The sequence below is a fragment of the Poeciliopsis prolifica genome, unplaced genomic scaffold (genome assembly GCF_027474105.1).
Source record: "Poeciliopsis prolifica strain line A6 unplaced genomic scaffold, Auburn_PproV2 SCAFFOLD044, whole genome shotgun sequence".
Lineage (NCBI taxonomy): Eukaryota > Metazoa > Chordata > Actinopteri > Cyprinodontiformes > Poeciliidae > Poeciliopsis > Poeciliopsis prolifica.
The window spans coordinates 1,803,255-1,825,760 of record NW_026562419.1 but is presented as its reverse complement, the minus strand read 5'-3'; the positions used below and the strand labels follow the sequence as shown (position 1 = coordinate 1,825,760).

At 40.5% G+C, this 22,506-nt stretch overlaps 1 protein-coding gene across 1 annotated transcript; it reads left to right on the top strand.

The window, feature by feature from the left end:
- Positions 1-1,985: 1,985 nt before the first annotated feature.
- LOC129376582 (CD276 antigen-like) lies at positions 1,986-21,041 on the top strand. Its single transcript, XM_055056177.1, has 5 exons — positions 1,986-2,075; positions 2,748-2,803; positions 2,916-3,278; positions 20,525-20,863; positions 20,947-21,041. The coding sequence occupies exons 2-5, from the start codon at positions 2,749-2,751 to the stop codon at positions 20,997-20,999; spliced, it is 810 nt and encodes a 269-aa protein (XP_054912152.1). The 5' UTR covers positions 1,986-2,075; position 2,748; the 3' UTR covers positions 21,000-21,041.
- Positions 21,042-22,506: the final 1,465 nt, after the last annotated feature.

Genomic DNA, 22,506 nt, shown 5'->3' with positions numbered 1-22,506 from the left:
CAGTGCGAGGATTCTTCCTTATGGGAAGTCCTCATTAAAAGAGGGGCTCTAAAAACACCTCTCTTGTAGATTTTAGTTGAGACAACAGGGATTCTGTCCCTCTGGGACTTTAGTCAAGTTGTTCTGACAAGGCCTCCCAACCTGTTTAGCTGATAAACATCAACTGGGACTTGAACCCGAAAAAGAAAAAAAAACGCTTATCCACTCACGCTTCTGTCGGTTCGTCTTGTCCGGTCGGATCTCGTCAACCCGCCCGCGGCAGACAAACTCGGACCTAGGTCGCTGGCCTGGCGAAGAATTCACTTCCCGGGTCTTTTTCTCCAGGTCCTATTGACTCTGGCCGTGCACGGTTTTCAGCGTGTCCTCTCTGCCTGTCAGCGACGGCTCGTAGAGATCCGGGTCACGGCACCAGATGACAGGTATTTACGAATCTAAATAAAAGAACAAACAGACAACGTAAGTGAATTTTATGAAAGCTTTTGCAAAAGGAGAGAACCCAGCAAAATGCTGCTTCAAGCCGTCCACTGAGCGCTCTGAAGACCCTTTGTTAGGCTTTCTCTTTTATTACAAAGTAGAAAGTAGAAAATAATGTGGAGGGAGGCAGATAGGAGTATCCCGAAGATAAAAGCGGCTGCAGCTCTAAAGTCTAACAAGTATGAAAGCTTTTCTCAGGGATGTGAATACTAAATCTATTATAACTACCAATGTAACAATGATAACAAAACATAATTATTCTAACAAGTATTACATCTATGTGGCACATATACATGTATGTTACTAGATACATGTAACATATATATCTAGTAACATGTCTAGTAATGTTACTACTATCTAGTAACATTATTATTATTATCATCATCATATATTTCCTTTATTTAACCAGGTAAACCCAGTTGAGATCTGGATCTCATTTTCAAGAGGTTCCTGGGCAGAAGTCTGCAATACACAGCAACCTGGTTACATAATAAAACTCATTAATACACTTGCACAAGTGTAAAACAATAGATACATTAGATGTATCAGATCTGGATACTAGATCTGATGTTACTCCATCCATTATTACTTCTTGCTAAGAAGTTTCTCCCATTCAGTTTTGTGGTTTGTTTCATGCCTGCTATGGAGATTTTCTCACCACAAGATGGCGCTCTTTGCTGCTGTTCTCCATCAGACCTTTGGGGATTTGTTTTTACCTCCTTCTCCTCACTCTGGTTGAGAACTAAATATAAATATGATTCTTCCTCCTCACCTCTATCTGTCCTAGTTTTACTCCAGATGATAAAATAGTTAAAGTTTACTGAATAAAACCCTTCAAGGTTTGCACTAGGACACTGCAGACCTTTCAGTCTGTTGGTGAGAGCGCCATCTGTTGGAACAGCAGCATCAGAGCAGGAACTAAAAAGGCTCAACAGTCTGATAAAAAGTTCTGGTTCTGTTCTGGGGACAACTGTGTGACCTCTGCAGATGGCAAAGTAAAGAAGGATTATTGATCAAATCAATAAAATGATGAACAATCCTGATCATCCTCTTCATGAGTCTGAAGACAGAGATCTTCACATTTACTGTGTTACAGACAATCAGGAGGTTTTTCTGCCATCAGGATCTATAATGACTTTTGAAGAATCTGAATTCATTTCAGTTACAACATTTAATTTCCCTTCAGGATCAATGAATTATTTTTGAATCTGAACTGAACTTGTTCTGTTTCTGTAATTTGTTGTATGGATGTTTTGTCGTGCAGCTTGATGATCTGTGTCTCAGTGGATAAACTGAGGATTAAATAATAAATTAATAGACTATATGACTGTTATCTCACTTCCTTAACAATATTAAAGCTTTGAAGCTTCCTGGACTCTGAGCTGAATACCTGTCCTCGCCCTGTGCACATAAGTGAAAGAGAAACTATAATCTCACTTTGACTCGATCTCATCTCGGTCATTTAGAGGCTTCAGTGCTGATCAAACATTTATTAAAATACTTAAAGAAAATCAGAAATCTGCTCTTTATCAGACAGACAAACGTCATGGGATTTGTTCTCATCTTCTGGATGATCAGTTTGCTGCCCGTCGCAGATCAAGGTACGTGACGCTATTGTCCAGGAAAAGAAAATTATCTTCCTTTTCTCCTGGGGGTTTACACAGCATAGCGGTTATATCTTAAAACAACACTAACATTTAATGAACTTGTGTGTAATTAAAATACGCATCAAGACCCAGACTTAGTCTGATATCCAGGTAGTTCGGTTCAGTAGTTTAGTTCTGTAGATTAGTTCAGTAGTTTAGTTCAGTAGTTCAGTTTAGCAGTTCAGTTCTGTAGTTCAGTTCAGTATAGTTGTAAAAGAATTATGTTTTTCTATAATTGATGGTTTTAATTATTCTGACAACAGACAAAAAAATTGACATATTCTGCAGATGTTTTATTTCACCTCTTTGACTTATTTAATATAATATTATAAATACATTACTACATGCCAATGAACAATTCAATACTCTTTAATCCAAAAAGCATTTTATTGCATAAAGTCAATAATAGCATTTATTTAGTGAATGTTAATCATCTGTAGTAAAAGTTCAATCTGCAGATAAAAATCTCTCCTAACATCAAGTGAAAAGTTCTGCTTATTTTAACATTTTAACAGTGCAGGGCTGTTTATTGGTGCTTAAGAGAAGATTTGTTGTTTTTTCTTTACAGCTAAATATTGAGGAGTTTTCTGACCAGATGAAGATGATCTCCTCCTCTTCCTCTCTCAGGATGAAGATGATGTCCAGCATCCTGCTGCTCCTCATCCTCAGCTCATGTCTCTGTGGTCAGTCTCCATCTTGTCTTTGTGACAGAAAGCTCTCTAGATGGAGCTGAAAGACTCCCATGTTCCAGTTCTCAGTGTGTCTGCTCCTCTCTTTCCCTCTCTGTCTCCTCAGCAGCAACATTTGTAGTGAATGTGACACAGAGCAGCTATCAGGCAGAGGAGAAGCAGAACATCACTCTGGAGTGGACCTTCACCACCAAGACTCAGGGAACCTGGAAGAATCTGTTCATTATCTGCAGCTTGGTGAGACCTGATGAAGAACTAGTTCTCTATCGGGTCCGTGAAGGAGTTGAGATTCCAGAGTCTCAGGATAAACAGTTTTCAGGACGAGTCCAGAGCAACAAAGACGTCCTCAAAGAAGGACGAATCAGACTCCATGTGTCCAGACTGAGGACTGAAGACTCTGGTCTGTATCAGTGTGACGTGAAAACTGAAGATGGATTCAACAATGCAGATTGTCGACTCAACGTCTTTGGTGAGTTTCTGCTTCATTTCTGGACCTTAAAGTCTAAATGCTGTAAAAATAAAATAAAACTGAGAAAATTAACAGATGGATAAAATTAAAAGTATCTGATTAATTGAATCATCTAACTAAACTGACATTTGATAATAGGTCCAAATTCCAGTTTATGAGCCTTTTATTTGAGTTCTCTGTTGAGTAAGAGAGCAACACTTTATAAAGGTCTGAAATTATACCCTTTCTTAAATTATCCCGGGTCATTAATTTTTCGAGTGTTGTAAGGGGAGGCCTGTTTAGATTACTGTTATTTGCTTTCACAAAGCTTCTTATCTGAAGAAACTTAAAATAATGCTTTTTGTTTAGGCTCAGTTTGGTTTGTAGCTCCCCGAATGACGAAAATATATCCGAATTTGATGGGTAAAGGTCACCAATACTCTTTAAGCCTTGCAATGCCCAAAGCTGAAAGGTTCCATCTGCCCTACCTGGGGCAAATAGCTGATTACCCCATATTGGGCTAAATTGGGATATCCCGTCTGGCTCCTCAAGGTATTTTTTAACCTCCTGCCAAATTTTAATCATGTTTTTCAGAATGGGATTTGTAGTGTGTTTCTGTAGTTTATTTGATGTATCGGAATATATGAACAATGGAAGAGCTAAACTGAAATTATGGGATTCCATTTCTACCCAATGAGGTTTTCCTTTATCTGCAAAATAGAACATAACATCCTTAATTGTGTTGCCCAATAATAACATTTAAAGTTGGGGCACTTTAACCCCTCTCTGTCAAATGGTAAATAAAGCAACGAAAGACGTATCCTGGACCTTCCATTGTTCCATATGAAGCCTAATATGTTTTTTTTCAACCAGTTAAATAATTCAGGAGGAGGCGGTAGGGGAATGCTCTGAAAGAGGTATAAGAGCTTTGGAAGTATACTCATCTTCAGAACATTAACTCTTCCTAATATGGACAGAGGCAAGGTTGTCCAGTTGTCAAATGAGGTGGCTATTGTTTTCATTAGGTGCTCGTAATTGTATTTCACTATCTGTTGTAATTCTGGGAAGATCTGAACACCTAAATATTCAAAATGTTCCACTACTTTAAAGTGCTTAATCTCCCTGGTGGGATTAGTCCTTTCACCGCCATTTAATATCAGAATAGAAGATTTTCTATTGTTTACTTTGTAACCTGAGATTCTCCCAAATTCCTGAATCACCCCCTCCACCGCCGGTATTGAATATTTCAGATCTGTTAGAAATAAAATAACATCATCAGCAAACAAAGAAATTTTGTGCTCAGTGGGACCCACCACAATCCCAGAGATTCGTGGATGGAGGCGAATAGCTGATGCCAGGGGTTCAATTGCTAGTGTGAAGAGTAAGGGGGAGAGAGGGCATCCCTGGCGACAGCCCTTCTTAATTTGAATCGGCCTTGAGAATATTTTATTTGATACTATTTCTGCAGTTGGATTTTTATATAATATTTTAACCCAATTAATAAAATTACTTCCACAATTAAATCTTTCTAATATATTAAAGAGATAGGGCCATTCAACCCTATCAAAAGCCTTCTCCGCATCCAGCGAGAGAAGAGCCGCGTCTTTAGCATTCTTTTTGAGCCACACAATATTCAGGACCCTTCTAATATTGTGATATCCCTGCCTCCCCATTATAAACCCATTTTGGTCCTTGTTTATTATGTCCGGCAGAATTCTTCGCAACCGTATTGCCAGTATTTTACAGATAATTTTGAGATCGGCATTAAGTAGGCTAATGGGTCTCAGATTCTCACACTTATTGGGAGGTTTTCCCGGTTTTGGCAACTGAATAATTAGAGCCTGATTCAAAGAGGGGGGCAGGGTGCCTTTTATAAAAGATTCCTTAAACATATTTAGAAGGGGAGAGAGCAATTTTTCCTTAAATTTTTTGTAGAAGTCGATGGGGATACCATCTGGCCCTGCTTGTTTACCAGATGCCATTCCTTTTATGGCCTGTGTTAATTCTTCCTTATTTATTTCTATATTTAAGTCTGCTCTACTATCATCTGCGATGACAGGGATATGTAGTCCTCTCAAAAACTGATCCAATTCTTCGTGGTCTAGATTACCTTGAGTGTCGTATAGTTTCTGATAATAATCTCTGAGAGCATTATTAACGTCCCTTGGATCTATTAATGTTTTATCTTGGGTTTCGATTGTTGTGATCGGAGTTGTCGCTTCAAGCTTTTTAATCTGCCAGGCCAAAAGTTTTCCAGCCTTGTCTCCCTGTTCATAAAAGTTTTGTTTCAATCTTAAGAGACTGGATGCAGTTCTAAGACTGGACAGTTTATCATATTCTGCTCTAAGGATCAACAATTGTTTTTTCTGCTCTGAATCATTTGTTTGAAAAACCCTCTCCTGAGTGTTCCTTATTTTATTTTCTAGTTGCTGTCTTCTAATCTTAGCTTCCTTTGACTTATTGCCTGTGAAGCTAATAATGTGACCTCTTATAAACGCTTTGAAGGCTTCCCATCTGATGCTTGCTGTCGTTTGATTCGTGTTGATCTGGAAGAACTCATCAATTTGTATCCCAATATATTTAACAAAGTCCTCATCCTGCAACCACTTATGCTGAAAGCGCCATCTAGGGGGGTCTCTGGTGAGATTCTTATCACAATAGCTCAGACAACATGGAGCGTGATCTGAGATCACTATATTATCATACTCACATTTGTGAACTTTGGATACTAGTTCTGATGAAATTAAAAATAATCTATTCGCGAATAGGTTTGAAATGTTGCTGAGTAACATGAGTAGGCTCTGGTTTTTTGCTGCAATTCCCTAAAGACGTCTACCAGTCCTAGATCTTTCATAAACATCTGTATTGTTGTTCTACAAGTATTATGTGTCAGGTCTGACCCTGTGGATCTATCCATTTCTGGATTGAGAGTACAATTAAAATCACCTGCGATCACAGAGCGCCCCTGTAGCGATGAGAGTAAGAGGAACAAGTCCTGAAAGAACCCAGAGTCATCTGTATTAGGACCATAGATGTTAACCAGGTTTATTTTTTCCGAAAGTAATGAGCCTTGAATTATCAAATATCTACCCTTCTTATCCCTAATGACATTATTTACTAGGAATGGGACGGATTCATGAATAAGAGTCATAACTCCTCTTGCTCGTGAAGAGAACGCCGAGGTGAATACACTGCCCCGCCACCTCCTCCTGACTCGTACCTCGTCCTCCCCCATTAGATGCGTCTCCTGTAAAAATACTATTCTGGAATCCAAGTCTTGCAGTTTGTTAATGACCTGTTTGACCTTCTTTAAACGTTGTAGGCCCCTGCAGTTCCATGTAACCATTTTAAGATTTAAAACTTGTGACATGCCTGACTTGCCAATTTACCTGAAATGGAGAAGTATAAAAAGAAAGAAAAAAAAACAACAAAAAAGAAAAAAAAAGATTGTCCCCCATATGAACTTGAACCTTTGAGAAGCTTAAACAACAAAATAAAACATTCAACATATCCCTTGAACCTAATTTCCCACACCCTGTCCACCATCCCAGGGTCTCCCTCCCCCCTCCGTATACCTCCCGTTATCACGTGTGACTGACCCACACGCAGTGAGGAGCAGTCCAACCACTCAATAACCAAAACAAAAGTTTTTACTACCGTTACTGTTCACTATGTTTAAACTATAATTTAACCTTCCACATGTTTACTCGCTGGTTCGAACATTTTAATTTGCACACCAACCGGTATATGCATTCTTCTATTGCCTTAACTAAACTTAGCTGAAAGTGATCATAATAGTCTACTGCTTTTCCACCTCCAATACAACTGACTGCTAATAAGGGCAAACAGCTAGGCCAAAGAAGACACAGGTTGCTAATTTAAAGGAGCCGTATGGGCGTTTGACCTATTGTTATCTCCCCATCAGTCTACTTCTGGATCTTCTTTAGAAACTCCCGTGCATCCGCCGCTGTTTTGAAAACATGAGTTCGGTCTTGGTAGGTCACCAGCAACTTGGCTGGGTGTGCCACCCCGTGGCGCAGTCCCAGTTTTCGTAACTCCGTGCGTATCGGGTCGAACTGCTTCCGAAGCTGAAGTAGACCCGCCGCGATATCTGGGTAAAACCTGACTTGATGATTCTGGTAGCAGATGTCTGATTTAGCCCGTGATGCTTGAGCAGTAAGTTGTTTATCCTTGTAGCTAAGAAACCTCATTATTAAGGTGCGAGGCGCTGGGGCGCTGGCCCTCCGAGGTCCAATCCGATGCGCTCTTTCCACGGTCACCGCTCCAACACCGAGGGCCTCCGGCAACCACTTCTCCAGGAACTCACATGGATTCTGCCCTTCAGCCCCCTCCGGCAGGCCGACGAGCCTCAAGTTGTTTTGTCTCGATCTGTCCTCCAGATCTGTAACTTTATCTTCCAAATCCTTCTTCTTGGATTCTAGCGTGACCACTTTAGCTCGTAGCGTTTCTATCTCATCCTCCGCAACAGAAATGCGTGTTTCGGCTTCCGTGACTCGCTGGACACAGTCATTTATCTCTTTTCTTACGCTGTCAATGGAGCCCAGCACTTCGTCAAATCTAGAGGAGAAATCCTTATGCATCGAGTTAACGACTGACAGTATTTCGTCCACCTTACTGCTTTGAGACTTCGGGTTTTCTTCTCTGTCTGCATCAGCCATTGGAGCCGAGCATGAGCTAGCATTAGCTTTCTGCATTTCACCTCGAAGATGGTAATCCGTTAGCTTGTGTTGTTTTGCCTTTTCACTTACTTCTTGGGGTGCTTTCGTTGCTTTAGGCATTGTTTCAAATACTCGCGCTCACTGGACGTTTAGTTCCTTTTGAAAGGAAGGAATTTTAGATAAATACTTTAACGGGAACAGCAGAGCGGTGAAGACACGTCTTCTCACATGGCCGCCATAACCGGAAGTCCATTTTTAGTTGTTTTTAAGTTTTTTTATTTTTGTCTGTATGTCAGGAGGCCTTCTTGTTCCCCTCAGCAATAATATTTAGCTAAATATAATAATTTAACAAACTAAATTAGTCTGGCTGCCCACAGTCTAATAATGGCTCTCAGTTTCTGCCTCCATGTCACCATGAACCCGGTGAAGGAAAACTGGGTTCATGGTGACTCAATATCAACATGACGAGGAGGGTGGATCTGTATCCTCTATCAAATTATGGGCAATGTGATATTCTGGTTAGAAAAATCACGCAGAGAAAATGTGGGTACGATGTCTTTTATCGTGGAACGTAGGAAACATACAGCCACATCAATACTGCTTCTCAGCTAACACAATGCAATAAACTGGCCTACTCAGAACTATACCTGTATACCTGGGTACTGTTGTTATTTCTTACCAGTAGGGGGCAACAAAACAATCTATTACATTCCTCCCCTTTTAGATTTTTACTGCAACTAATAAGTAGGAAAGAATGCATACTAAACAGCAAATAAAATATCCTACTGCCTTCACTAAGAATTTACCAATTTAGGCTTTACTAAATGCCTGTCACTTCAAAAACCACTAACAGTAACTAAATTATACTTTATACATTTCAAAGATTCAGTCTCTTTGGAGGAACTCTGTGCCTCACAGGGTATCTGCGCTCTGCTGATGGGGTTTGGTTTGTTTTAGGGGTAGATACTGATGGTTCTTCTGATGTCTGCCCAGGTGGTTCAGCAGGTAACGGTGGTGCGGTTAGGGTTCCTCTTGGACCTTCCGGAACAACACAGTCGCTGATCTCTTCGGGTTCCTCCATGAGCACTGGGGGAGACATAACTGGAGATTTCCCCACAGCTTGTTTCCATGGTAACATGTGATCAACATGTATGCGTTTTTCTCTGTCCGTCTTGTATCTGATAAGTGATGCTTCCCAGTTTCTTCAGAACTGTTCCACGGGTCCACTTTCCAAATCCTCCTCTGAAATTTCAGACACAAAGAGTCTCTCCTTCCGAAAAAACATGTAAAGGTGGAGCTCTGCGATCATGATGTTTCTTTTGCTTGAATTGTCTCTGTTTATTGTGTTGGGCAAGTTCAGGTTTGAGAATACTGAAATGGGTTTGGACCTGACGTTTCAGGAATAACTCTGCTGGTGTGCAACCTGTCACGGTGTGTGGTGTACTGCGATACATGATAAGAAAATTTGCCAATTGATGACTGAGTGGCAATGTAGCTTTCCCATCTACTTCCAGTAAATTTTTCATCAAAGATCGTTTCAGGATTTGTACTGACCTCTCTGCTGCTCCATTTGATGCAGGGTGATATGCAGGAACAGCTGTGTGACGGATTCCGTTTAACTCCAAAAACTTGCTGAATTCTTGTGACACCAACTGAGGTCCATTGTCTGAAACAAGTTCTTCTGGAAGTCCATATGAGGAGAATAACCTTCTTAAGATTTCAATGGTATTGTGTGATGTGATGGATGTCATCGGGAAAACTTCCAACCATTTTGAATGACTGTCAATGACCACTAAGAAATAGTGTTTGTCCTTTTCAGCAAAGTCAATGTGAATACGTTGCCATGGTCTTTCAGGCCATTTCCACGGGTGGAGTGGTGCGACTGCCGGCAATTTCTGCACAGCCTGACAGATTTGACAGCTTTGGACCAGTTCTTGTATGTCACCATCACACCCTGGCCACCAGAGGTAACTGCGGGCGAGAGCTTTCATACGACATATGCCTGGATGTTCATGATGTAGGTCTTTCAGCACTTTCTGTCGGAAACTTGGTGGATGACCACATGTTGTCCCCAAAGAACACATCCTTGTTCCGCTGACAGTTCATATCTGCGAATGAAATAAGGTTTAAGTGTTTCATCCTGTACATAACTTGGCCACCCATTCATGGTGTAGCTCCACACTTTGCTGAGCAGCGGATCTTTCATGGTCGCCTTCTCAATGTCTTTAGCTACTACTGGTAGTTCGTCCACATGAGAGAAATAGAAGATACTTCCTTCCTCTGCAGTGTTATCTGGTGAATTTCGCGGCAAACGTGACAATGCATCCGCATTAGCATGGTCAGCTGATCGTCTGTATTCTATGTCATAGTTATATGCCATTAGAATAAGAGACCAACGTTGCATCCTCAAAGCAGCGAGTGTTGGCACCGCTGACCTTGGTCCCAGTATAGCCAACAAGGGCTTGTGTTCTGTTACGAGTGTGAATTTCCTTCCATACAGATATTTGTGGAATTTCTTTACTCCAAAAATGATGGCCAGAGCCTCTTTCTCTATCTGGGCATACTTCCGCTCAGCATCGGTTAGTGTTCTTGATGCAAATGCCACAGGCCTTTCCTCTCCGTTTTCCAAGATATGAGAAATGACTGCACCTACCCCATAAGGTGAGGCATCACAAGCTAATTTCAATGGCAGCTGTGTGCTATAATGCACCAACATTTTGTTCTGCAACAGTAGTCTTTTTGCACCCTCAAATGCTTGTGAGCATTCTGTTGTCCAAACCCATGTTTTATCTTTTTTCAACAAGTTGTGGAGAGGCTGAAGGATAGTGGATGGATTGTTCAGAAATCTACTGTAATAATTCAGAAGACCCAAAAAGGACTTCAGTTCAGTGACATTTGTTGGTTCTGGTGCTTTTGTTATGGCTGCAACTTTTTCCTCCATGGGGTGCAGTCCATCTTTGTCAATCCTGTGCCCCAAATATTCCACACTGCTCTGAAGGAAACGACACTTTACAAGCTTAACTCTCACACCATGCTTCTCCAGGCGTGTGAGAACTTCGTCCAACCTCTGAGATGTTCCGTCTCAGATGAAGCAGTGATGAGAATATCATCCAGGAAACAGGTCACATGATCCATCCCTTGAAAAATCTGGTCCATCACAGACTGAAAAAGAGCAGGAGCGCTGGAAACGCCATAGCTGAGGCGAGTGTACTTGTAGAGGCCTTTGTGAGTGTTGATAACCAGATACTTCTCTGACTCTTCATCTAACTCCAACTGCTGGTAGGCATGTGAAAGGTCCAGTTTACTGAATGACGTCCCTCCCGCCAAAGTAGCAAAAAGGTCTTCAGCATTGGGGAGTGGTAATTTTTCTCTTCAATGCACTGATTGATGCTGACCTTGTAGGCACCACAGATCCTAATAGTTTTGTCAGTTTTGGGCACAGTAACAATGGGAGATGCCCATTCACTTCTCTCAACCTTTGAAATCACCTTCACTTTTTCTAATCTGTCCAACTCTTTTTCCACAGCTTCCTTTAGTGCATAAGGAACTGGGCGAGCTTTACAGAAAACTGGTTGAGTGTTTGGCTTAATGCGAATTCGGGCCTTAAATCCCTTGATGCAGCCTTGGTCATCCGAAAACACTGCTTGATGGCGTAGGATCACTTCCTGTAATCCTGGTTTTGCATCTGTTGGCACTAATACCTTGTGTACTGTGAAAATCTGTTTCCAGCTTAGCTGTAGTTTCTTTAACCAGTTTCGTCCAATCAAGGATGGTCTGTTTCCCTGAACAATGATCAGTGGTAAAATAGTCTTTTGTGTTCCATACTGTACTGGTACAACTACATAACCACGAACAGCGATGCTTTGGCCTGAGTAGGACTTCAACTTTAAACCAACTGGTTTTATAGGGAACTGGGTCAGATGTGACTGGTAATACTTGTCACTTATCACTGACACGGCTGATCCTGTGTCCAGCAACATGGTGGTGTTTTTGCCTCCCAGTAACACGTCAACTGTGTAACCTTTGTCACTGGAAGCGACAGAGTACACTGAATAAACTCCAAAAAGTTCGGCTTCATCATTTCTTTTTGATGCATTGTCGTCAGTTTCCACATACTGAGTTTGCTGTCTGCTTTTTTTATTCCTGCAAGCACGAGCAATGTGTCCTATTTTTGCACAAAAATGACATTGTTCATTTCTAAATCTGCAGTCGTGTGCCGAATGTTTTCCACCACATCGATAGCATGGTTGCTTTGTTTCTGTCTCTTTTGTAGACCCCATCCAGCTCTTAATTTTATTTTTTTTCTCTTTTGTGTTCTGTCCCTTCCACCCTCTTGTAGAAAAAATTGGGACATTTGTCAGGGCATTTACTTGGTGAGGATCATGGTGTCCAGAAAACTCCATAGTATTCTTGGAAGCAAGTTCCATGCTCACGGCAATCTCACACGCACGTGAAAAAGTAAGATCTTTTTCTGCCAGGAGCTTGCGCTGCACAGCCTCTGAGCGCAACCCACTAACAAAACGATCTCTCAGCGCCTCATCCAAATATTGTCCAAAATTACATGTGGCTGACAACTGCCTCAAGGCGACAACGTAGTCTGATACTGGCTCTCCTTCCTTTTGGTTACGTTTTTGGAAGCGAAAACGCTCAGCTATCACCACTGGTGTCGGCTTATAGTGTGCTTGTAACACTGCAGTGAGCGCTGCATACTCCATTGTGCTCGGTACTTTCGGAGACACAAGATTCTTTAGCAGCCCGTATGTATCTGCTCCGATCACAGAGAGAAAAGTGCAAACCACCTTCTCATCCGGAATATCATTAGCCAACATCCACTGCTCCAAACGTTCCAAATATGACTCAAAATCTTCCTTAGATTCATCATATTCAACTACACGACCCACGTGCATAGCCATATTAGCTTCTCGATGCTAAATCTTGCAGCCTTGAAAAAAAAAACAACAACATTCGGTTGTTTCCCTTACTGCCAGGCTCGTCTTTTACGCTGTGGAAATCTTTATCATCCTCGTTGCCAGTTGTGATATTCTGGTTAGAAAAATCACGCAGAGAAAATGTGGGTACGATGTCTTTTATCGTGGAACGTAGGAAACATACAGCCACATCAATACTGCTTCTCAGCTAACACAATGCAATAAACTGGCCTACTCAGAACTATACCTGGAACTGGTATGTTGGTATTTCTTACCAGTAGGGGGCAACAAAGCAATCTATTACAGGCAAGAATATTTTTCATAAACTGGTTTGTGAATAAAAACGTAGAGCTGATGTTGATGTTTCTATTTATATTTTCTAAATTGTCCTGCAGTAGCGGAACAAAACCCGCCTCGCAACTAAACACAGAAAAGATTCGACTGCAGAGAAACTTCTGACTTTAACTTCATTGTTCTGCTAAAAGCCCGGTTCTGCTAAAGGCCCGGTTCTGCAGGCCGTGTCAAGTTCTTTTCTAACTTGTGCAGCTTCCCCACTTGAAAAAGGGACGGATAAATCGATGGATAAATCAATGGAAAAATTGATGGATAAATCGATGGATAATCGATGCAGACGTTCATTAAAGGGTTCTCAAAGGCCCAAGCAGTTTTCTTCATTTATTCTTCATTTATTTAATGTGTGTCAGGACATGTTCACATTTGGTCCAGAAGCAGGTAAAAACCTTTAAACAAACCAGAAGAAAAAAATAAATCATTACTTATCTGTATGTAAGTTTACATAAATTAATTTCACTCAAATTATATAAACAATACTAAGCAAACCACAGTGAATCAAACCCACAAAGTAACTAAACTTAAGCTCCTCAACTTTAAAATACATTTCAAATTTATATTTACAATGACATAATATTTACATTTATTTAAATATCTACTTTTCCATATTAGTCATAAATATTTATTTAATAAATATAAAAAGTTTCAACTTGTTATTCTTCTTAATATAGCCTAATGCTAAATTAATTAACAGTTTAACTTAACACGTAAATCCACTAATTATCAACACAACAATCAGTTCAATCATAAAAATCAATCAATCAACACCGATTCAGTTCCGCCATGTTGCAGTTCATGGTGTTATTAGCTGGTAAAGTTGGAATCAAACTCCTCCGTCAGGAGGATCGGGGGTAACTTTGCAGTCCGATCTCATCAGGAATCCAGCTCGTGTTTTACCGGCTGCCTCTCCGCCCGTCAACAGTTTCATCCAGATCTGCACGAGTCAACCAGGATCTCTGATCTAAAGAGCCACAAACTCCCGTCCTCTTTTTTTTTAAATAGATCTTTATTGAGAAACAGAATACATAACAATACAAATACAGTAATGACTGCCAGGGGTCACAGACATAGACAGTACATCACCATGACGTCACATGAACACGTTTTTTTTTAAACAAAGTAATCATAAACAAGTAAGGCAATTACAGTAGTGCAATTCTGTATAAGGCATATTTAAAGTGGAAATATAAAGTAACATTGACAGTAAAAAATATGTATTACAATTAGTAATAGTGAAACAATAACTAAAAAAGGCAGCAAGGGATTCATAAATTAGGATTAATATACATCAGTAGGCAATTCCATTAATATTTCAGTCAGGGATTCATATGAATCAACACATTTCAAAGATTTCAAATATAACTGGAATTCAGATAAGAAGATGTTAAAGACTGGGGATGATCTCAGCGCTCTTTGTTTATAAATAAAAAATTTGCCAAATAAAATATTAAGTTACAACAGAGTTCTATAGTTTTGTTTACTAATAATACTCCAAAAGTTACCATATCTCTAGAAATATATTCAGGAAGTGTGATTTTTGAACTGATCCACCTTTCTAAGCAATTCCAAAATGTTTTGGTTTGGTTGCATTCATAGAAGATATGGTCAATCGTTTCAATATCTCGTTCACAAAAGGAGCACTTATTGTCATCGATATTAAATAATTTTTTTAATAATTCTTTTGAATGGTAAATTGCATTTAAATTTTAAAGTGTGTTTCTTTAGCTTTTGGTTGAATAGGGAGTTTAAGATAAATAGTTCTTAACCTTTCAATTGATTTATTATCAAACTTGCAAAGAATGTTATTTCTATTTATTTTCCCAGGGAACAAAGTTTCGTTTAGACAGTTTCTAATTGTGTGGTTATTGAATTTTTGGTCAGTGAACGAAATTTCATTAATAAATAAATTGGGTAATTGTGGGTCATCGGATTATTTGTTATCAAATGTTTTACCTGATTAATAAATTGTTTTGGAAAGGCATTAAATAATTTGGTAAATTCAGCTCTTGGGGGAAAGAATTGATATTGTGCACATAATTGTTCATAGTTTAACAGGCAACTATTAGCATCCATTAAGTGTATAATAGACCAAATATTCTTCTCCATCCAATCTTTGTAAAATAAGGATTTATTGTGATGTAATATGAATCTGTTATTCCATATGATAGAGGAGTGTGGCGAGTAGTTATGTACATAGAGCATTTTCCAGTATACATGTTTATGGAACTCTGATAGTTTTAATTGGCAATTTATGAATATTGAAATCAGCTAGAAGTACAAGTTTTAAACCACCTAGTTTGTTAAATACATAATTAGGGACGCAATACCAAAATAATTGAGAATTTTTAACCCAGGATTTCAACCAATTAATCTTAAGGGTTCCATTAAGACATTCAAAGTCAATTACTTTCAGACCGCCATCTTTGATTTCTTTCACCATATGACTTTTCCGTAGATAGTCTGGCCTGTTCCTCCAAATAAAGTTTATGTTCATTTGGTTAATAGTTTTAGTTAAACTATTTGGGATAGCAGTGCTATAGCTTGAATAAATGAATCTTGATAAACTTTCCATTTTTGTTAAATAAATACGTCCTAAGATAGAGAGGTCTCGTTGGAGCCATGAGTTAAGTTTGGATTTACATTCTTTAATCTTGTTTTCAATAGTTAAGGTTGATTCTTGGGTTTTGGTTATTACAGTTCCCAAGTATTTAATTTCAGATTTAATGCTAGATATTTCTTTTAGGGGAGTGTTATGAATGGCTTTTAGATTTAGTGTTAGTCCCAAAGCCTCGGAAATATTTTTTTATTTTATGAATTACAATTGGAACCTGCTTGTGATTTTTTTAAGAAAACGGCGGTGTCATCTGCTAACTGGCTAATGATTAATTCTGTACCAAAAACATCTAATTTCTCAATGTCTGCACAGTTTTTAAGATAGATTGCTAACATTTCTGCAACTAAATTAAAGAGATATGCGTAGATGGGACACCCTTGAGGAATACGAACATTAATGTTAATCTGGCTGTGGTGCCCTGTTGAAAATATAAGTTTAGTGAGCATAACTGTAGAGACAGGTCAACCTTTATGCATATGAAATATAGCATGACCATTTAGATAGATAAAGATCCAGACTGGGGCAGCCGGTGACTCTGAACTTGCATAAATCTATAGGGAGGAATTTTTAGATAAACAGTGTGGAACTCCTCTTTGTGATTTGCAGGCAGGGAGTCTGTCTGTTTATTAGAATCAACAAATTCCTTCCTGTGGGTTCAAAAGTTTGGTAGAACATTAAACTTTAGAAGCCTTCTCCAAAGTATAATAAAATGTATTAAGAGATTTTATTAAACATCAAACAACATGTTTTGAATTAATTAGTTTTAACCACACTATTTGCATGCATTTTATATTATTAAATACAATAAAATTAGGAAACTACTTCACTTTTAAAAATATTTCAGGTATTCTCAAAAAGAGATTCTCTAAAAAAAGCTCACTTTAGTTCTTAGATCCAAACTTATAGTTATTATTTAGCATTAGATTTTGTGCCAGTTTGTTTAAATTACAAATCAGTTTCTTGTTGAATCATTTGAGGCAAAGAACGCTCCAGCTGCAGGTCATAAATCACGGTCTGGATGTAAAAGCAGGAGGCTGGCACAAGAAGATCTGAGTGTTTTAGCAGGCCACAGAGGTAATAAAATTAACATTGACACAGCCCTGCAAGCCACGACACACCTTCTAATGCATATATTTAAATCAAGGAAATACACATTCTTATGAAAAGCTTTTTTTTACAGCGGAAGAGTCGAATTGCTTTTTGCCCTAGTGTGCAATTCCCGGAAAATGCATTTTCTGTTTTCTTTCCTTTCAACTCGTTGCAGGTATTTCTGTGTTGTCACGTGTTGGACTTTTTGATAGTCTGTGTGAGATGCGTTGTGCTCCCTTTACTTGTTGTTCTTTAAATAGGACAGCCACCACGAGCATTCGGTCAAGAATGATAAAAACGTTTCAGGTCTTGATTTCCTTTAATAGAGATGAGAAGAGTGAAGCTTATTCAGAACTGGGCCTGACGGGATCTGGGTTGGAGGTTTGCGGCTGTAAATAGACGTTACTGCAGAATCTCAAGTCTTAAAGGAAGATTCGGCCCAATTAGAGTCACACAGCAAACATCAGAGAAATAGACTTAGACTTAGACTTCCTTTATTGTCATTGTACAAAAAAACACAAGGTGAATCTTGACAACGAAATGTCGTTACTTGGCTACCAGTGTAGCAGAGCTAAAACCTTATACTACACAATAAATAAATAAATACAATACAAGTGCCATAGAATACACAGGTTCAGTGTTGTGAAAAAAACTAAACTAAAGTGCATGTATTGACCATGTCCATGTGGGGGTCATTTGGTGTGTGTGTGTGTGTGTGTGTGTGTGTGTGTGTGTGTGTGTGTGTGTGTGTGTGTGTGTGTGTGTGTGTGTGTGTGTGTGTGTGTGTGTGTGTGTGTGTGTGTCTGTGTGTGTGTGTGTGGAGGGGTGTTATGTGGCGTTAAGCAGTCTGATGGCCCGGGGGAAGAAACTGTTCAGTAGTCTGGTTGTTCTGCACAAGATGCTGCAGAACCTTCTTCCAGACGCCAGGGGGGAAACAGTCCATGGTTGGGGTGGGTGGGGTCGGAGAGGATCTGGTGAGCGCGAGATAGGCAGCGCCTCTCTGCGATGTCCTTGATGCAGGGGAGCAGAGCCCCCGTGATCTTCTCCCCTGTCCTCACCACCCTCTGTAGAGACTTCCAGTCAGAGGCCCTGCAGCTCCCAGACCAGATGGAGATGTAGCTGGTCAGTTGGCTCTCGATGGTCCCTTTGTAGAAGGTCTGAAGGATGGGGGGCGGGAGGGATGCTCTCTTCATCCGACGCAGGAAGTGCATGCGCTGCTGGCCCTTCTTCACCAGTGAGGAGATGTGGGGAGACCAGCTGAGATTGTCGTTGATGTGCACCCCCAGGAACTTGGTTCTGCTGAAGACCTCCACAGCTGAGTCGTTGATGAGGAGTGGTGTGTGGTGTGGTCTAGATTTCCTGAAGTCTACGATGATCTCCTTGGTCTTGTTGACATTCAGGATCAGGTTGTTTCCTCTGCACCAGTCCACCCAGATGCTGCACCTCATCCCTATAGGCTGTCTCGTTGTTGTCCCGGATGAGCCCCCCACTGTGGTGTCGTCCGCGTACTTCAGGATGTGGTTGGATCTGAAGTGTGGACGGCAGTCGTGGGTCATCAGGGTGAACAGCAGGGGCTCAGGACACAGCCCTGAGGGGTGCCGGTGTTCAGGGTGATGACATCGGAGGTGTTGTTCTCCATTCTGACAGCCTGGGTTCTGTCAGTGAGGAAGTCCAGCGGCCAGTTGCAGAGGGGGGTGTTAATTCCTAAGGGGCCCAGTTTGCCCACCAGGGCTTGGGGATGATCGTGTTGAACGCTGAGCTGAGGTCCAGGAACAGCATCCGCATGTGGGTGTTCTTCTCCTCCAGATGCTCCAGGCTCAGGTGGAGAGCAGTGGAGACTGCATCCTCAGCACTGCGCTTGGACTGGTATGCAAACTGGAAAGGGTCGTGTGATGGGGGGAGCGTGGAGATGATGTGGTCCTTAACAAGTCTTTCGAAGCACTTCATGATGGTGGATGTCAGTGCGACGGAGCGGAAGTCGTTAAGGCATGTGATGGTGGTTGACTTCGGGACCGGAACGACAGTGGCAGACTTGAAGCACCGTGGACGACAGCCTGGTCCAGGAACGAGTTGAAGATGTCCGTGAGCACGTGGGCCAGCTGGTCCGAGCATTCCTTGATTAGCAGACCTGGAATGTTGTCCGGACCTGCAGCTTTCCGCGCGTTGACCTTCCTCAGAACCTTCCGCACTGCTGATAATTCTAGTCTGAGCGCCTGTTCATCGGTGTGGTGTCGCTTTCCTCGCAGGGTTGTTGTACAGCTCCTCAAATCTTCTGAAGAAGTTGTTGAGCTCGTTGAGGAAGCCAGTGTCGGTCTGGCAGGATGGGGGTGTGGGTTTGTAGTCTGTGATAGACTGGATGCCCTGCCACAGTTTCCTGGTGTTGTTGGAGTCCTGGAAGAGACCCTGGATTTTCCGGCTGTGGGCTCGCTTCGCGTCTCTGATGGCCCGGTTCAGGTTGACCATTGCAGACCTGAGAGCCGCAGCATCACCAGATCTGAAAGCAGCATTGCATTCTCTCAGGTTCGTTCCCTCCTCCTTGGTCATCCAAGGTTTCTTGTTTGCCCGAGTGACTATTGTTTTTGTTGCTGTCTCTTTGCACCAACTGATATAGTCGATTACAGATGCAGCGTACTCCTCCACGTTGGTGCGCTGGTTGTCTGTTGCTGCTTCCTTGAAGATGCCCCATTCAGTGCACTCAAACAGTCCTGCAGTGCAGACATGGCACCCTCAGGCCATACTCTCACCTTCTTCACTGCAGGTCTCTCTCTGATGGTATGCAGGAATTAGCATGACAGAGAGATGGTCTGAGGAGCCCAGGTGTGGCGGGGGCTGCTCTGTAGGCCTTCTTTATGCTGGAGCAATAATCAGAACCGCAGCATAAAACCAAACATCCCACATATAAATGAATCAAAATGTCTCCAAAGCATCAGAGGACTGACATAGGGGCCGCCGGGGGATTCAGGTGGATTCCAGAGTTACGCATCCTGTTCATGCAGGGCCGGCCAAGGTAATATGGGGCCTTAGACAGAACCCTGCGGTACTAAGAACCTCAGCATCACTAACATGTTTAAATATCAATAAGGTGAATCTGTGAGAGGAGACCAGGTTTACAGTTTAAAATCAATCACTGATTATTGGTTGTTTGTTGTGATGTATTTATGAACAAACCCAATTCAAACACAAAGATTATGCCATACTGTAGTAACACAACAATCAACCTATCAAGATGATTCTTTAAATTTTTACAAAGTAAACTTCCTAATTAAATCCTGAATGTACTTTTCTTCCTCAGCTGAATGTATTAAATAAATTTAATAACATTGTTATTCTCTATAAATGATGCTACAGGTTTAGATGTATGGTCTGTGTTCAACCATTTCTATGGGCTCCTAAATGTCTGGAGGCCCCTGAATGTCTGGAGGCCCTGAATGTCTGGAGGCTCCTAAATGTCTGGAGGCCCTGAATGTCTGGAGGCTCCTGAATGTCTGGGATAGATTCATTGTTTCACAATTGTAAAGATCCTACAGGAGAATAAGTATAAATGTTAGCTGAACAACAAACAGGAATATTATTATTATTTATTTTTATCTTTGTTTATTCTTCCAGTTCCAGTGAAGGTTGTTGGTCATGATCCGATACATGCAAAGGTTGGAGACGACGTTATTCTGCCATGTCATCTGAAGCCTCCATTTGATGTGAAAAATCTTGCAATCGAATGGAAATTCGAGGGTCAAATAATACATGTGCATCGCAGCGGAGTTAAAGATAATGCAGCTTCAAATAAAACACACATTAACCGAACCTTCATGTTCCCTGAGGAGTTTGAAAAAGGCAACATTTCCCTCAAATTGACCAAAGTAACCCAGGAGGATGGAGGGAATTATATTTGCTTTGTTCCCGACCTGCAAAGTCAAGTCAATCAGGGAAACGTTACTCTAATACTTGGTGAGTTTTATAAAATTAAATCATTTAAGACAAACTAGATAAATATATTAATGTCTATAACTCTTGATGTGATTCCTCAACAGATGAAAATGGACCTCAAGGCAGCTTGACTGATACTAGAGGTAAATATGTTTAACTAGGTAACCAGTGGTTTCTGGCCCTCTGACTCAGTTTCAGATTTTCTTTGTTACCTGCAGCCATTGAGGCTCATTGGGTTGAATATTCATCTTCAGGCTTTCCTGTTAAAACATGTTGATGTTCAGCTGGGCAGATAAAACCTGAAGACCTGTGTGTGTGTGTGTGTGTGTGTGTGTGTGTGTGTGTGTGTGTGTGTGTGTGTGTGTGTGTGTGTGTGTGTGTGTGTGTGTGTGTGTGTGTGTGTGTGTTTGTGTGCGTGCGTGCGTGCGTGCGTGCGTGCGTGCGTGCGTGTGTGTGTGTGCGTGTGTGTGTGTGTGTGTGTGTGTGTGTGTGTGTGTGCAAAATTGAATCCAAAATATTCAAAAACAGAATATGATAAAAACCAGTTTTTCTTTCTTGTCACAGGAACTGATCCTGGAGTTATTGCTGGTGTTGTTGTTGTTCTTTTTTTTGGAGGAATCGGCTTCGTCATATATTATGTTTTCTGTCGCCGGAGACGTGAACCAAGTAAGTCAGTCATTGTCTTTTTAAGTCATGCAGGATTTTGTTAAATTAATGATTATCTCCATAGATGCATATTTCCAATTGATAGAAAATATAGTTTTTAATAGTTTCCAAAAACTGATCTGAAGCTGAAGAAAAGTAAAACTCTTGATAAACATGAATATGTAAAGTAATGAAGCTTTCATATATTTATCAATATCTATTGATATTTGATGGAAAAGAAAAGAAAACAAGAAACTAAACCATTATGATTTTCCTTTTCTCTTTAGGTCTTTGTTATTTATTGTAGCTTTTCTGTCTGATCAGGTTGATGAAACATTTTTACCAGTTAAAAACTGATAAGGAGAATTAAATATTGTCGCCTCATTTATATTGTGTGTTAAGATAAATATTCACTGTTTACAATTTTTCCATGCTGGAGCAACAACTCTCAACATGAACCAGTGAGAAATGATGAAGGTATGGAAATGGAACCATTCCAGATTAATAACTTATGTTAATTATTTTCTGTTTTATTTTCCTGCTCAGTGATAAACTCAGCAGTTACTTCATATAGATGTATGAATGTGTTTGTGTTGCTGCAGTCACTGAACATCACAGCTGAGCATCAAACCAGGAAGCTGAACTTCCTTGTTAGTGACTGAATGTGACTGACTAGATATTAGATCATTGATGTAGCAGCAATGAACTGGTGACCTGACTGGGTTCATCATGGCTCACCAGTACTCCCACTGACCTGAACAGGATATGAAGGTTTAGACCAGAGGGTCCAACCTGTGGATCCAGACGCACTAAAGAGAAACAGCCAGAAAACAACAACATTCATTCATAAAATGCTACAAATTAAACTATTATTTACTGCACATAACTCAGATTTTCTCTTCTTTGTTGTGTTTCCTTCAACAGAGAAGCTGATAGCTAATAAATCATGTTTAAGATTATAATTAGAGCTTAATGAGAGACATTTCTTCTGCCTTCATTAAAGTTATATTCTCTTAATC

Bases quoted from the DNA above. Each gene is read 5' to 3' on its own strand.
- LOC129376582 (XM_055056177.1), top strand. From the start codon at position 2,749: ATGAAGATGATGTCCAGCATCCTGCTGCTCCTCATCCTCAGCTCATGT. The intron at 2,804-2,915 runs GTCAGTCTCCAT...CTGTCTCCTCAG, and splicing joins CCTCAGCTCATGTCTCTGTG to CAGCAACATTTGTAGTGAAT. The intron at 20,864-20,946 runs GTGAGTTTTATA...ATTCCTCAACAG, and splicing joins AAACGTTACTCTAATACTTG to ATGAAAATGGACCTCAAGGC.